The 17,525-nt window shown below is 38.1% G+C and overlaps 1 protein-coding gene across 1 annotated transcript in view; it reads right to left on the minus strand.

The window, feature by feature from the left end:
- Positions 1-17,245, minus strand: part of Grik1 (glutamate ionotropic receptor kainate type subunit 1) — a 366,793-nt gene extending 349,548 nt beyond the window's left edge. The window contains 2 exon segments of the mRNA XM_076943118.1: positions 16,985-17,054; positions 17,057-17,245. Of these exon segments, the coding sequence (XP_076799233.1) occupies positions 16,985-17,054; positions 17,057-17,104 (118 nt within the window). The 5' untranslated portion in view covers positions 17,105-17,245.
- Between the last annotated feature and the right edge of the window lie 280 nt (positions 17,246-17,525).

Consider the following 17,525-nt stretch of genomic DNA (forward strand, 5'->3'; position numbering starts at 1 on the left):
GAGCTTTGTCACAGAGAGTGCTGTCCAACACACATCCATGAATTGAGGTTAAGCATTATTCATTGTCTTGTTTGTGGCCACTCTTAAGAAAATATGTCATTGTTTTTTGTTTTTTTTTCTCTCTGAAAAAATAAAATTTTCTCTGGAAAAATAAGTTTAAAAAGAATACATGCTAAACCTATAAACTTATACTTAAGTGTGGTACCGTTTAACATTTTGGGAAAGTTAGTTTTAGTGCATGGGGATGGTGACCTTGTGCTTTGTGGAGTGTTAGCAGTATTTTTGGTGGTAGCATCTTTCTCTTCCCCAAGCAGAAGCAAACAGAAATGTCTCCAAACATTTGTAATGACTTACAAAGAGGAGGCATGTCACTTGTGGCTAAATGGGACTGTTTTGAGGGAAAGATTTGAATTAATATTTATTCCACAAATAAGGTGCTACTGAAACATGAGTGCAAAGCTTTTCTAATCTATCTCGCAATGGAAAGGAGAGGTCGGTTGGCTAATCTTCACGGCACAGCCCACTGAGAACGTGATTAATTCAAACTGCTGTCGTTCCTAATGGTTTGATTTTACAGTTTTGCAAATATCTTATTCCATAATCATTCCCTGGGGGTGCTCAAGTAGAAATTGGGTCTTTATAAATCAATAAATAATAGGCCAGCATAGGTCAGACTTATAATATCTAAACTTCCATTCACATTCTTTATGCTTTTAATTAAGTCTTTGAATCTAGCTTTGTTTCTCAGCACATAGCTCATTTTAACATGGGTATGTAAATTAAGGTGCACTGCAAGCATGGAAATTAAAATTAGGCAAGGTTCTCAAACAAACCTAGTTGTAGTAAATTGAGAATTTTAATTTAATAGTTGTGCTCACAACACACTCATATTCGCTTATGATTTTGTAGGTAAGCAGATTTTAGCATTTTGTTTAGTTTGGAGGCATACTAAAGTAATTCTAGGTAATAGTAATGTTCTGTAAATAGAAGTAAATCAAAGAAGGGGCTGAAAATTAGTCAAATATATAGACTATTAAGGCAATTAATTAAAAATCATATTAATAGATACTATTTTTCCTCCTTAGATATAAGACCATTTTCCATTTATTTTATTCAGTACAGAAAATCTTCCTTCAGTTTACACAGCAGTTGAAGGGGTACATTGTAAATAATTACCTACTACTTTGGGAAAATAAGATATGTTAAATAGTATGTAAGACAATTGATATGCCCCCAAAATTTTATAATTTTAAGGTGAACCAATTAAACCACTAGCATATTAGAATTGCTGTAATAATTTCTCCAATGATTTGCTTGTTTCTTATTACAAGAATATCACTACAAAAATTAATGTATTCCATGGATTACTGCTGATTTTACGAGTGCCTTACTAGTGTATTGTTTCTTCTGTTCTTCACTGCATAACACTGTACCATAGGTAGCGGTCTCCATTGTACGGAGCGACTCGTATTTAACAATGTTGATAGGTGGTGTAAACCTCACTCCTCATACAGGGACTCTTGAGACAAGGATTATGTTTGGGGGGGGGGTGTCCTTGTAGATTTAACTCCTCTTTCTGCACCTTCTAACTATTTATTTGATGCTACAACTTGTATTTATTTGATTTGCTCTTGAAAGACAGACGGATGGAAACATCATCTTCGTTTCAAAGGGACTGGGGTTTCAGACTGAACGTCGTTGCTGTGAAATTGCCTGTTAGTTTTTGAAACTCGGTTCCTGTTTGTAGATTTGCAACCATTCAGGTAACTTGAGCAGCTTTGGGGAATCTATGAAGTGATGATTATGAAACATCTTTTAACTTTAGAAGAATCTTAAATATCAGTGAGACACATAAGAACAAGCTACAGAGTGGGAATTATTTATTTTATTTTACTTTTATTTTTATTATTTTATTTTTTTACAAATCTGTGTTACCCAGAGAGTGAATACGTTTAGTGTGTGTGCTGTATCACAGAGGTCTAGCTCAGTCTCCCTTTATTGCTCAGTATCTTATTTTTTTAATGCTTTTCCTTTATTCTTTTAAAATATGATGCAATGAACTTGGTTTACATTAATCCTATTTCTCCCTTTACTGTCTTCCAGAGCTGCACCTACCTCCCTACCCCTTCCCCACTCTGTAACCTACTTTATTTTTAATTTCTAGTAATCCAGTGACTCCTATTTGTGTTGGTCATAGATTCCTGTGTGTGGGTCTGTCCACTTGATCATGGTGGGCCTGCCAGGAGATGCATCCTGAAAGCAAGTAGACAAACAGACTTACCCTCTCTCAGATACCCTCAACTGTCCAAACCTCTTCATTTAGGAGTGGGAACTAATGAATAGCTTCCCACCACAAGGTGGAACGATGACTGGACTAAATGTGAGCAGACACAGCTGCTGGGAGTTTATGAACACAGTGTCCAGAAGATACTGTTTGCTCTGGTCATCACCATCCTTTGTTTATATGATTGGTTGTACCTCCTTAACCCCTCTGTAATGGTGCCTGGGCTTTGGGAGGATGTTATGGAAACGATCCATTTGTAGATGACCACTCTAGTGATACTTTGACCAGGCATGGGTTTCTGCATTAACCATCTATTTTTGCACAAGGATGCTTTCCTGGTGGGGAATGAGAGTTGCACCAAGATAGAAAGATAGAAACATAGAGTGCAGCACCACATTCTTGGCCAGACCTTCCTGAGTTCCCCTGAGTGCTCCTGATCCAGTCTGATGTCTCCCTTATTGTTTGACCAATGATCCCACTGAATCTAGAGATCTCCAGTTGTGTTGTGTAGTTCAGCTGGATAGGGAGCCTCAAAGATCCTGTGCTCTCTGCCTCCCCAGCCCTAGGATACAGATACATGTCGGCATGCCTGACTTTTGACTTGGCATCCAAACTCAGGTCCTCATGACTTTGTGGCAGGTAGTTAGACTGAGTCATGTCTTTAGTACTAGGGATCACCAGCATTTTAGACCCCTGGAAGGATTCAGTAAACAAACCTACATGATTCCGTATCATGTGCACATGTTTACATGTATGTGATTGTGTCTTTTTACAGAAACTTCGACTTCTCCTTTATCCTATCTCCACTATGCTTTTGATAGATTCAGAAATAAAGTACTGATATACTGCTAGCTAACTGATTTGTAATGTTGAAGTCCCCTGTTCAAAGGCCCTGAGTATCTTTTCTGAGCTCCACCCATATTATTACATTTCATCTGGAAATGCCAGTTTTAAGCGTTTCCTAGTCAGCTACAGTGAATAACTTCTATTTCAGCACAATTCTTATGTCTGAAATTTGTGATAATGCATTCAAGAGAAGGAAGTAGATAAAAACTGGAGAAAAAATTGCCAGAGGAACATAATAGAAAGAAGCTATCATTTACTCGATTTGTAGCTCACTGAGGCATTTTACAGATGTGACAGGGATCCTTAGATTACCAAATTGCTTTTCCCCCTGCTCAAGTAAAGAAATATGGGTTTTAAAATGGGCTACATTGTGGAGTTTTAATGAGCATTTGCTTACTCTTTCAGCAAAATAGCAGAAAATTCTATAAAACTTATTCCGTTTTCTCTTATTTCTTCTTCTCATTTTTTTGTTGTTTTCTTTTTGCTTTTGTTTTTGTTTTTGTTCCAGGATCAATTCAGGAAGCTCACAAACTCTGCTTCAGGTTCTGTTTGCTGGCTTTGGAATTTTAAACATTCTGTAGCTCTCCGGAGCATGGAATATAAAGAAACATGGGCAAACTTGGCATTCAGGACACAGAGCAGCCAACAACATTTAAAGTTATTCCCCTTTAGCCCCATAAAATCAATAGTCCTGTTAGATAAAAGAGGCTTTTCTAAGAGGAAATGATGAGGATTATGGAGGAGCATCTGACAGCTTCAGAGAAGATAAAGGAAAAGGTAGCTTAATTGCCAAGGAGAATATGCAAATTAGATTCTCCTAAACAAAGGCATTTAAAGAAAAGCAAGTACACACAATATCAAAGCAAAACAAGAACATATAAAACAGAAGATTGTTTTCCAAGCAGGATACAACTGTGTGTGTTTGTGTGTGTGTGTGTGTGTGTGTGTGTGTGTGTGAGAGAGAGAGAGAGAGAGAGAGAGAGAGAGAGACAGAGAGAGAGAGACAGAGAGAGAGAGAGAGAGAGAGAGAGAGAGACAGAGAGAGAGAGACAGAGAGAGACTAGAATAAACCCATGATGCGGAGAGCTTTAAGATTACTATAAATCAAATACTCAAAACCCTAACCTCTTCATAACGAACTATGCAAACTATGTTCCAACAGGAGACACAGTTCCTAACTAGCTTTTGCATTTCTTTGAAACACACAATATTTAAATTTCATGTCTCAGAGAGCTCTAGACTCCAATTTTTCCTGTTAGTTTTTCATCTATACAGACAACAGGTGATCTGTACAGTGCATCTCATTTGGCATTCCCAGTTTCTCAGAACTCCCCATCTTTATGTGTGGTGTTCACAGTGTGTTAAAGCACACTCCATCACCATCTGCTTCCTTTGACTTGGTGCTGTTTACCTGAAGGGGAGGTTAATGTGGTGACCTGCGGTATTTTGGTTCTCCTGGTGGGCTATCAGAGTAAACCAACATACATGAAAATCTACAATGAAATGTTTCAGAGAAGTGCCTCTCCCCTCTAGTTCTTGGAATCAAATCCAGGATCTTGTACATGTGAGGTGTGCAGACCAACCCTGGGCCATAGCTGCAGTGCCTAAGGGGAAGTATTCTGACTCTTTGGAGAAATGATAACCTTGGGAAGTATCATTTGGTGTCTTGCCATAAACTTGCATTTAGTAGTTCCTGAGAACTACTAAATGTGTGACACACATTAGTGACTTACTGCATGGTCACTATCTGCAGTATGGTAATATCTCCCTTTATCTTGATATAGGATAAATGTCCCACATAGTTTTTAGACTGAAAATTTCATAATTTTTCTACCAACAAAGCCCTCTCAACTCTGGGATGTTTCTTGTTTTTCATCTTCCTTCAGTTACTTGAAAGTGAAGATATACAAGATATTTTTTTTCTGGTCTCTTGTTGGATTATTTTTTTCCCAGGGAAACGCTCCTGTTTTCATCTTCACACTTTCCTTTGGATCGTTAGCACATTTTATCAGATTGTAATATCTGTATCTGGCCTCTGCGAGCCTCTGAAATATTTTTAGAATAAGATTAGCTATAAATATAGGAATGAATAAATGAATAAGAAAAGGGTGGAGAGAGGGCAGAAACCAAAATTAAATCCTCAGCCTCAGAAGGGAAAAGGAAAGGTCAAAAGGCTGCTAAAAACTCTAACGTCTATTTGAAGGATGACCTCCCATGAAACAAGGCAGTGCAGAGAGCAGCAAACTTGCTTCCTAACGCTTTCCAGGAACTGTTCAAAAGTCTCCATCTTCTACAAGGACCCCATTAGTCAGTCAGGTGTCCTCCTCCCTCCTCTTCCTCATGCTGGGTTTAGGCAGGCATATGATTAACACACTGCAGGCCAGGCTTCCTTTCTGACAAAGTTCTCTGTGCACACACATGCTCAGCTTATGTAGTGGAGAACACTTGTTTGGATTGTGTCACTTAAGTTAGAGCAATAAACGTATGTAGAAAAGATACTGGGGAGATGACCCAGCAGTTGCTCTTCCATAGAACCTGGGGTTTGATTCCTCATACCCACATGGTGGCTTGCAACCATCTGTCACTCCAGTTCCTGGGGATCAGATACACTGTTTGGTCCCTCTACAGGTACCAGGCACAAAAGTGATATCTATCTCTACCTCTACCTCTACCTCTACCTCGATCTCTATCTCATCTATATGTTGAATATATCACATTGTCTTAGTCAGGGGTTCTATTACTACACAAACATCATGACCAAGAAGCAAGCTGGGGAGGAAAGAGTTTGTTCAGCTTACACTCTACATTGCCGTTCATCACCAAAGGAAGTCAGGACTGGAACTCAAGCAGGTCAGGAAGCAGAAGCTGATGCAGAGGCCATGGAGGGATGATACTTACTGGCTTGCTCCCCTGGCTTGCTCAGCTTGCTTTCTTATAGAACCCAGGACCACCAGCCCAGGAATACCACCACCCACAATAGACCCTCCGATCCTTGATCACTAATTGAGAAAATGCCTTATAGCTGGATCTCAGGAGGTATTTCCTCAAGGGAGACCACTTTCTCTGTGATAGGTCCAGCTTGTATCAACCAACATGTATGTGTGTGTGTGTGTGTGTGTGTGTGTGTATGTATATATATGTGTGTGTGTATGTATGTATGTGTGTGTGTGTGTGTATGTATGTATACACATTCCTGATTCTCAGAAAAGTTTCTGAGGAAAATGAAATATTAAGAAAATATCAAGAAGATGGCTTCTTGATATACTTATGGCTTGGCTGCTGAGATCTCAGTCACTGTGGGCCACCTCAGTTTCCTATTCAAGTGATTAAAAGGTGCTTTAAAATTGTTGAAGACTTGATTAAATACTCTTATTTCCAGTTTTTTAAAAGTTTTGCATATCTTTGTATTTATATATAATATATATATTAAATGATATGATTTCTACAGCTGTTCAAAGGAATCTTTGTATCTTATTTCTCTTTTCTAAATACTTGTGAGTCCAGGAATGAGATACTGAGTGTATATGAGAATAAATGGTTATCTAAAACATCTGTGTTGTATTTTCAGTTTTTCTTTACAATATGTTCCTCATCAGGTAGTCTTGTGGATCTTATGGTAAACATTCCACAGAGGTAGCAAAGTACAATCAATCCATTTCAGTGAGATTCTAAACCCGCACATGTAGTCTCTGTTCAATATAGTCAAAGAGATATTCTGATGGCCACAAGAATTTCAAATGCAAATGCATCCTGAGGAAACATCAACACTGCAACCATCTCGTGACTTCCAGTGCTTCCTTTCTCTCTCCTTCTGTCATCAATGTACACAGCGAAGGTGTATTCTTGCCCCCTTTCTCAGCTATTCAAAATGCAACTACTAGTATGTGTGTGTTTACCAAGTAGAATATTTGAGGCACAAGAGAAAATGCAACTGGCTTATCAACATAAATCTGTGTTTATATTTGAATATGTATAATATTTGTATGTAAGTCTACACAATAAAAAATAGTAATAAGGTAGGTAATATCATACATCATACTCTATACATGTAATTATATAAAATTGAATAAATTTAATATATAGATCATATAACATAACAAGGCATATAATTAATATATGTGATAAGGGTTGCATGTGTTGCATTTTATACATTTAAATATTAATGTAAATGTTGTATAGCAAATAATCAATACACATTTGTCTATGCCTTAATTCATATCCCTATTAGTTTTATAAATGCATACAGAGACAAAGAGAGAGAGAGAGAGAGACAGAGACAGAGACAGAGACAAATAGTGGTAGAGATGGTAGCTCTAATCACATTAGCTTTCTCTTTAAAACATCAGGCAACTACAAGGTAAACTTCTTTCACTGATTAAAATTTGGAAATTTTGCCTCAGCAAGAACTCAGACTTGAGGTAAGTGTATAATAATAGATGAATCCAGTTCCCTACCTCTCATTACCATTGGAAAGTCAGAGCCAAGGCTGGAGGAAGACGGAGCACAGGCTGTGTTTTTATGGTGAGGCCATCCATCTGATGTCCAGTCACAGAGGTGGACAGAGACACAAACTAGGGGAAAATTGTCTCTTGGACAGCCTGGGGGAATGTGTATGTTTTAGAGAACTTTAATCTTCATAGGGAGAAAGAAGAAAAGATATTTGTATAAATATGCATTTAAAGTTGACAGTGAAAATTTGATTTGACCCAGTGGAATTTGGGGCTCTTGTGCCCAGTTAAGTTTAATGACAGAAAAATAATGCCAATTCTGCATAATTGGCTCAGAGACTATCAATGTCAGGCATAGCATAGCTGCATGTCTCCCTACAGCAGTGTCTCAATTCATCCCAAAGGCACCAAATGCAGATGTGCACTGATGTGCCTGCTCACTACCACCTCCAAACTGATGGACAAGGGAGTGACTTTCCTCAAAGATGTCATGACAAAAGCAAGCAAGAAATCCTTAAAGCTGGAAGAATTTACATTACACCAGGCTTTTCACAATGCCTATCTGCATGCAAATGACTGCTTCAGTCACCTAGAATCTGAAGAACGGCTGCTTTATCCAATCATGTTTAAATTGAACAAGAGTAATGACAGGAATCAATGTGAAAGAAATATCCCCAATCCACAGTTCTAAGCAAATGAACAAATTTTCTCTGTCTGTATTCACTGTAAGTTCTCTATAATACAAAGATATACAGGAAGCTATTGAATGCTGACAGCAAGAGAAATGATCTTCCCCAGGGAAGAACATACTACCTGATTATTCAATACTAAATAGTCAGTATTAATGACATATATAATATAGGCTGTACTTATAAAATTATGAATATGTATATATGTACATATGTAAAATTATTTAATACCAAATGGTCAATATTAAAAACATATATAATATAGACTGTATTTATATACTTATGAATATATGAACACACATATACATATATTATGTACACATTATGTACATACACATACATACATGTATGTAACAAAAGAGACCAAGAATTTGAAAGATCAATAAGGGGTATATGGGAGGGTTTAGAAAGAGTAAAAGAAAGGGAGAAGTGATATAATTATATATGAATCTCAAAAAATAAAATAAATAATTTAAAAAAGAACAAATTGTATACTACTGAACGTGAAATCATATACTCAAGTCTGTATTTTTCTATTAGTGTTTTCTATTTTAATGCATAATTCATTCAAAAGAACATATTTAGTAGCTTTTTCATGCTTTAAATCTGTATGATTGTTTTCTTAACCATTCTTTGCTGTTGAACATTTACAATGGTTTATAAAAGGTCTTGACAGAGCAGTGAGCAAGCACAGAAATAGCCTTATGGTCCAAATGTATCCTAAGAACTAAAAGAACACAAACTGTCCAGGATTAAAAAGGTAAAGATTGCCTTTACAATTCAGAGATGACTTGCCTCATTGATCCACTGGTCACATTTTATAATATAAACATAGCAGGGCCGTTTGAATGCAACTTGTGCTTATAGACGCACAAGTTTTATAATCTAAAGTTTTAGAAGTAGTTTAAAATTTTAAAAAGGACCAAGGAGATAATTCAGTTGGTAAAATGCTTCATAGATAGAATGTGTGTGTGTGTGTGTGTGTACCCACACCAAATACATAGTATATATACATGTGTATGTGCATACACACATATATTATATATAATATTCTCTCCATATTGTATGCCTATATATGGATATATACTACACCTATAAGGATAAATATTAATAAATATGCACACGCAAGCATGCACACACACAAACACACACATACACTTGGCATTCTAGACCACAGGAGGCAGAGACAATTGAATCTCCAATGCTTATTGGATAGATAGCCTTCAATTAGAGATCATCTCATAAACCAAACAAACCCAACAAAAAAAGGTGGCTGACACCTGAGTAATAATACCCAGTATGGTTGACTTTTAGACTACACACACACACACACACACACACACACACACACACACACACACACACCATACATGAACACACACACATTTACATTCCTATGCATATCTTTGCACATATTACACATGATACAATAAAATGAACCTTCAAAGTTGCAATTGACTTCTCATTAAAAAAAAATTCAGACCTGATTTTCACCATCCTTTTCCAATTTGAATTATGAAGTACTTTATCGGCTCTGGGAATTGAGTATCGATTTTTAAAGGCATATTTAAGTTGTTTTGCTAAGACAGGAATTCTTGCAAACAGATTGTTGTAAGTTTTTATTCAAGGACATCAGCACTTAACCATCTTTAACAGAGTATTTTCCAATGCCTGAATCAATATTCATAGTTAAATTACATTTAATTAAGCATGAAAAAGCATGTAGTAGTTGAAAACCAAGAAGTTAATGGGTAGAAGCAGTTAATGGCTGATTCTCCATAATCTATTTGAAGAATTCTAAGGAAGACATATAGCCATTTTTGTCTATAGTAGTTTTTATACAAAGTTTATTTTGTTAATTTTCTAACATCAAATGCTATTGTTTTTATCTTGAGGTGATTCTTAGAAAACACATTATTTAGCATACTATGTAGAAAAGAATTTTTTTTCTGTTTCTCTTAATAGAATTACTTTCAAATCCTTATGTTCTGAGAGGTAATTCCAGAAGCCCTGACATGCTTTGAGACTTCTGGTTTTAATGCATTTTACTTCTTAATAAGGTTTTAATTTGTCAAACATTGAGTAAATAACCCACAGAATTCTCATATACAACAATGCCTCACATACAGCCAAATATTCAGTGACTCCTGATTTTTACATCAGGAATTACTATAGCATATTTGTCAAAATAAAAGAGCCATTATAAATGGTTATAAATAATAAGAGTTGATTTGTATGAAAAGTGCTTAGATTTTGCCTTACATCTTTTATCATTATATACAGGTCTTATATGGATTCCAGTTTACATTGTTTTTTAATCATTGTGTCTCAGTATGCTTGTGACTGACACACAGTCTGCGGTGTGACTGTTCTATGCTTTCCATGACCCTGGCACTCCCGATAAATTATTGGTAGTCTATTTTGAAGGGAGACCTTTTGCTGGAATTTGTCTGCTCTTTTATCATCATCGGAGTCAGGAAGGAGGACCAGAGAGTCAAGCTTCCTTTTCTACCACACTAAATGTAAATGTTATCAAGCATTTGATGCTATGGATCATAATGCCCCTCACCCTTTGCCTCCTCACTCCTTACCCTTGTGGGAAACTCTTTACCTGTATTCAATGCAGGTGAAGCAGAGACCAACCAGTTGCCTTTTGTATTCTTTTAACACATCAGTGGGGCTTGGAGAAACACTTTCTTATTTCCTATCATTGGAAGACATTTCAGCGGTTGTATATTGATTGCCATCCCTGGTTCTAAAAACTTGTTTTGCGTTGAGGACTCATGAGTGTGTTAGTGGTATAGGTAGCTTCTGAGATGTCATTGTTTCAGGCCTTCTCAGTTGACCGAGCTAGGAAGCCCAGGTGTGTATATAATCAGTCCAGTAGAGATTGAGTTTTAATTAGCCATTAAATAAAATGGATGTTCTGCCTTAACATTGACTGTTCTGGAATTTGTTCAGTATACTAAATAATTCACTTTCATCTATTCTCTTTTGCATTGTTAAATGAAAATAGTAAGTTATAATGACATCCCATTCTCCAAATTAGTAACAATTAATCATCAGATTTCTACAAAATAAAGCAAACTGAGTTTGATCCCCAGAACCCATATGGCTGAAGGGGAGATGCTATGCAAAACATTCCAGAATGCTACCTTACTTCAGTAAGTCAATAGATAAGTTGGAAATTAAACTATCTGATTTTAGGCATAAATCACAATGAACGCTATTTTCTAAATCCTTTTTAGAGTATCTCTAAAATTGCATCATAAAAACAGAGTGCAAAGAGTGAATTATACTCAAGGAGCAGCAGGGATTTGTACCTGAGTTTCAAAACTACAGAAACTTTATTTTGTTTTTATTTTTTTGGTCAATGTTTCTTCTGCCATGTTCTAGATTCATAAGTTTGGTGGGACACTGATACTCATGCTGCAATAAGATCCTTTTGACAGTAAAATTGGGGTTGATTCAGGTTTAAACCGAAGAAAGGTGGTGGCTTTGTAATTTTATTTCTTTGAAATAGATTTCAATGTATTTGTAATGTACAGATTTATATATTTGTAATATGCAATTATATATTTGCAATATGCAAATACACTTCATGAGTCCTTAAGCAAGGGCAATTTCACACACTAGATCAGTGAAAGGGATCATTCTAGATCACGGACCTCCTGTCCTGTTCAGTAATACAAATAGTGAGGATGTGTCTTCATTGAGTTTCGCAACCTCATGTTCACTTTTACTTCAAGGCTACATGTCCGTAATTAATCTTCAGGTGGTAGACCCGTTTTAAAATGACAGCCAGATACATGAATCTCCTTCTTCTTGGATTTCTTCATCACTCTGTCTTCTGATACAAATAAATTTTACAAACTTTCTGGCTATGGGTCTTTTGCTTGGTGTTATAAGAATAAGAATATAGAAAACAGAGAAGAAAAGCTACCTCTGTCTCTAATACTCTTGTTCAGATCCATTTCAATCAACCATGCCATGAGGTAAAAACATGATTTCTAGGCATACATATGCATTTCCTCTCCATCTTGATTATATTTGTTGAATGTTTCATAAAAGGAACATGTTTCCTTGCTGCTAACAACATCAAATGTCATCCCTATTCATTCTCCTTCATCGCCAAACAACTAACAGTCTATGTTTGATTGCAGCATGGTTAATGCAGATACGTAAGAGCATATGCAGACCCATAAATATTACACCAGAGTTTAATGCAAGATACGTAAAACTAAATGCCAGAAGGGCTACCTTCTAAGTCACACATTTCTAACAATTAGCGAGATCGTTTAGTGAGAGTCACCAAACCACACAGTTTCCCAATGAAAACCAGAGATCCCAAACTGCAATAAAGAAGCCAAAGTTGAGAGGAACATGGTATAAACATCAGGCTTACAAAATCAATTTCGGCCTTAAAACCGAATGATACAGAGAAAAGAGTAAGGCAAATGGTCTGTTGATTTCAGGGTTGTATTAGAACTAGCTAGGAATGCCATTGTTCTTGTTGTTTGTTTGTTTTTTGTTGTTGTTGTTGTTCTGTTTTGTTTTCTTTTGTTTTAACACTGATCGGGATTCTTTCCAGGGCTAGCTGGGGGATTTCAAGTTAGTGTGAGGACCAACACACTTCGCAAGGTGCCTCTGGAAGTGTGAATCTGTTTAACCCAAGCGGGTCTTTTAACACAGGAACAACTCCCCCTCTAGATTCCTCTTCCACGTTTGGCAATGTGAACTGCTTATACTCTGTGCATATGCAGGCTTAATGTGATCCGTCTCATCTACTAAAGAGAGCACATCATGGGCAGGACATGAGCTGAAAATTCTAGAAAATAATGTCTGAAAAGTTTAAGATGTTTAATAAAAGCTAAAAACAATAGCAGATTCTAAATGGCCAAAATATCAGCTACAAGGGCTATGTATGCCTCTTCCTTCCTGCTTATGATTGTATCACAGTAGAGAAGAATTCACTGGATGTGTGTTGCATGGAGACTATTAACTCAAAAGAATCGAAGCTTATGGCATAGAGACACGTGTTTTTATTTACCTTTATTATTTGACTGCCTCCCTCATATAAGAATAATTTTAAATATCTGGTGTTTGTACTGAACTTCACAGCATCAAAAATGCAGACAATACAGACTCAAGTGGAAACTTTGGGTATTGTCTTGTTAAGGTCCTTTTAAAATGATGCTATAGAACATAAAACAGTTGGCATAAAAATAAATTGGACCTCTTAGAAGGGATACAGGATTTCCACTATAGATTACCTCTTCTTCATATAATTATACACATTTCTTCCTTTATGTGGGATATTTAACTATCTGGCTTGCTATGTAGCATAACTGCTTTGTAGCTGTTAAATTGGTATTTGACTGTCCCATCAAATACGATAAGAGGAGTAGATGCCAATACTGACAGTTCCAGGTGAGGGATTTAGACTTGGAAGTACTAATGTTTTAGGAAAACAAAGGACATTAAAATTTAAGCCTAGGATTGTAAAGAAAATGTCAATAATAAAATTAAGTTAAAAGCAAACAACAGTAATGCAACTGACACCCAGCTAATCCTTAAAGACCCTTCGTATGCACTTCCATGCTCTCTTCCTGTTAATTTTATTAATGGGACACTAAGAGAGGGTCCTTTTAGTCTTAACTTGACTTCTCAGATACAATTACAAAGGCCTGCTGACAGTGGCTAACTCTCACTGAGACACACACCCAGTAAATGATGGAGGTGGGATCCGAGCCTACACATGTTCCACCAAGTACTGTTTCAGAAGCTTGGCCACTTTTAGTCCCATGCTTTTCCATCATGTTCATGACTGCTGGAATGATGGACTGAGCATATCAGTAAATAAGGCTTCCTGTTATTAATAGAAAGGACTCTTCTCCTTTACAAATGCACACACCCGATATTCCCCCTATTGATGGCAGCACACTATGGTTGGTCATTTTAGTGGATGCCGACGATGGTGAGGCTCACAGATTAGCTAAACATATATGACGACGACTAACTGCATTCTGATGTATACTGACATACACAAGAATGCTGAACTGACTCCAGGAAGTACATATATTTCAGAGTCATTTTATATTTCTCCACAGTGAGATACTGGAACAGTTCTTTGATGCAGTAGTGACACAGCGTACCACTCTGTGGGATCCCCTTCATGGTTTTCCAGCTTTATATAAGATTATTATCGATACAATCATATTCCAAGACATGTTCACCATGCACACATTCTGGAACCTGACGTGTATTCATTTTCAGTAACTTCTAAGATCCCACGTGTTAAATTTATTCTACATTTGCACTTTTCTCAGTTGCTAAAGTTTAAGCAGATACTCCCAGAAAGCTATAAAGCACCATTTTGCCTCTCTTTTCCATATAAAGGCAATTATACCTGTGTGGCTTTCATCCTGAACTTTAAGATATTTCAAGTTATTGAGCAAGCACGTAAGTTGATAATCCAGAGTCCCTGTTTGTTGGTTGACTGGGAACTTGGCAGATTGTTAAGAAGAGGAACAACAAGAGATGAAAATGAACACAATTTCATTTCTTCTCACACACAGAGTTTCATTTAGTTCCCCGTTCCTTTGATATTTTGCATTCACCATTGGGGTTGACTGACAAGAGACTCACTGTAAAAGGCAGGTTCCCTCTGAGATAAAGCTGGTTTCCATGGTGCTGATTTTTTCATTTAGTAGCTATGTGTGGGTCCTTACATACAGTTAGTGCCCATGCTAACTGGTCACACAGGGATATAGAAGGGAGACATGTTGTACATCATATAAACTCCAGCTGTGTGCCCCATATAAACACCAGCACATGCAATGTTTCTTCAAGCATTGTAAGCTTATATTTAAAGGAAGGAAATTTGATTACTTTGTGGCAAATATCATAAGGTCAGTGAGGGATGTTGATTGTTTTCATTTTGAAAACAACTTTCAAACAGCTGATTGTGATTGTTTAGGAAGTGGCAAGGCCATTTCTAACCCAAGGCTGCCATTTTCAAGATGTACAAAACAAAAGCAAAACACCTATTAAGTTGATGACCACTGGAAATTGTTATATATTTTCATTACTTTGTGTTCTTCACATTATTGTTTTGCTAAACTAAGCACATTTGATCGCATCCAAAGTCCAGGCTTGAATTTACCTTGGGCAAATATTGTTTTAGTTAGCATCAATTGTGATTGTTTAAAAGCTGTTTGGAAATCTATCACTATAAAGTCTAAACTATCTAATAAATGCATATTTCCTCGATAGTCTAGGAGAAACATGTAAAGTTAGTATTTGGGATTTTTCCCTTCCTTAAAAACTACACTTTATGTCCCTAGAGAAAACATCCTGCAAAGAGTAAGTTTATTTTTTGGACGGGAGGGGACATATTCAGTGCGAAAGTAAATAAGCAAGCCATAGGCTCAGAATTTTTCTGAGGGTCTCAGTAGTTGAAAATTAGTATTAGTGTATTCCCTCAGGGACCTGGATGACTTAGGAGCCTCACTGTGAACTGCCTCTGCAGGTGCCAGCCAGCACACTCAGGACACTCAGTCAATTCTTAGAAAGAGTATTGTTGAAAACCTTCAAGTCCCGGGCATTATTATTATTATTATTATTATTATTATTATTATTATTATTATTATTATTATTTATTTTTTTCTAAGTGAGAGATGGGAGAAGCTGAGGGAGTTGTCAGCAGTCAATATTTCACTCCCAGTGACCATCTCTAATAAGAACAGGAACTAAGAAAGCACTCCGAAAATTAAAATACAGAAACCACAGTAGTTTGAAAGTAAAAACTTTAGAGGTTTGTCAGTGCCCAGAGCCTAGAACTCCACTGAGCAAATCGTGGCAGTGAGGCTGTGCATGCATCTACATGGGTCGACAATGGCCATTCTGTTAGTAATGCTGGCCATTGGTTCTGTTTGTGACACCCCAAGATTTCTGTCCTTAGTGTTCTAGTTGTCTCTTTTCAATCTCTATGGAGGTTTAAGCCTAACCTCCCCCCGGAAGTTGTCTGGTTTGGGGATTAGAAGACATTGCATGTCAAGCAGGTGGGTAAGACTGAGCAGGGAAAGGAAACTTTGGTATTCAATGACCATCCTCCCAGCTCCGTGCACTCTCAAGCTCTCCAGTGGACACCTTCAGACTTTCTAGATTCCGTACAAAAGAACGCAATTTAGAGACGAAAACTTGAAGGCTTTGAGCTAACATGCTGTGTGATATTCCCATGGCACTAAATGGTACGGGGATTCTATTGTTAAGGTTCTGACATGCTTTTCTGTAATCCGGACTAGTGAATTGATGCACATCCATTTAGGCACCTGGAAGAGAGATTTCACCCTGCCTCCAATTGCCCAATTCAAGTGGTCAAAGGTGCGCGCGTGACTTGATGATAGAGTAGGAGCCAAGCCAGTTGAGCCTGGATCCCGGCACTAATTGCTCGGGTTCTTGGATCTCTGATTGAAAAACCCCGCCCAACCATTCATTCCAGGGGAAAGCCGGTGCCTGTCAGGAGGGAAGCTGTGATCGATTCCCACTTTCTTGTGAAGCTTTGGGTGCTCGGTAACCCCTTTTCTCCCCCAACTCCCATCCCCTCACCAGCGCGCGCTGCCTTGCCCGGGGCGCTCTGAGCCTTCGCCCAGACACAGGGAGCGAAAGCGACCCCTGGAGCTCTTGGCTTGGAGCGCTTCCGCGGGCTCACTCACCGATCCTGAGCACTTGAGGGGAGGTCTGAGGGAGGATGTAGCACAGGAAATAGAGGAGTGTCCAGCCTGGTGTTCCCTGGTCCAGAGCCCGGGTTGGATGAGGACTGTGCCGCGCTCCATCTTTCAAGCTTCTTAATTCATGCCGAAACACAGTCGTGGCCTCACGCCCGCAAGATGCACCCAACTTGGGCTGGGTCCCCGCCTCATCCTCCCTGGGTGCTCCGAGTCTGCACGCCGCGCTCTCTGCTCTCAGGAGAGCGAGGTGGAGGGAACAAGCGTGAAGCGGGCTTCCGAGACTGAGCTGCTTGGGGCTTCTTGCACCGGCCGTTAGCCCATCACTGCTCGTCCTCCTCCTCCTCCATAGGCTGCATACCTCCAAGAATCAGCAGGATTCCGCTCCTGGAGCCCAGAGACCAGCTGAGGAAAGTTGCTACCTCGATTTGCTGGAACGTCTCACTCATTCGTCCTCTGGTCAGATACGAAGTGATGGGTGGGGGAGTGGGTAGAGGGTTCAGGGTGCAGGGAGGAAAAGAGAGAAAAG

The sequence above is a fragment of the Arvicanthis niloticus genome, chromosome 12 (genome assembly GCF_011762505.2).
Source record: "Arvicanthis niloticus isolate mArvNil1 chromosome 12, mArvNil1.pat.X, whole genome shotgun sequence".
In the NCBI taxonomy this organism is placed as follows: domain Eukaryota; kingdom Metazoa; phylum Chordata; class Mammalia; order Rodentia; family Muridae; genus Arvicanthis; species Arvicanthis niloticus.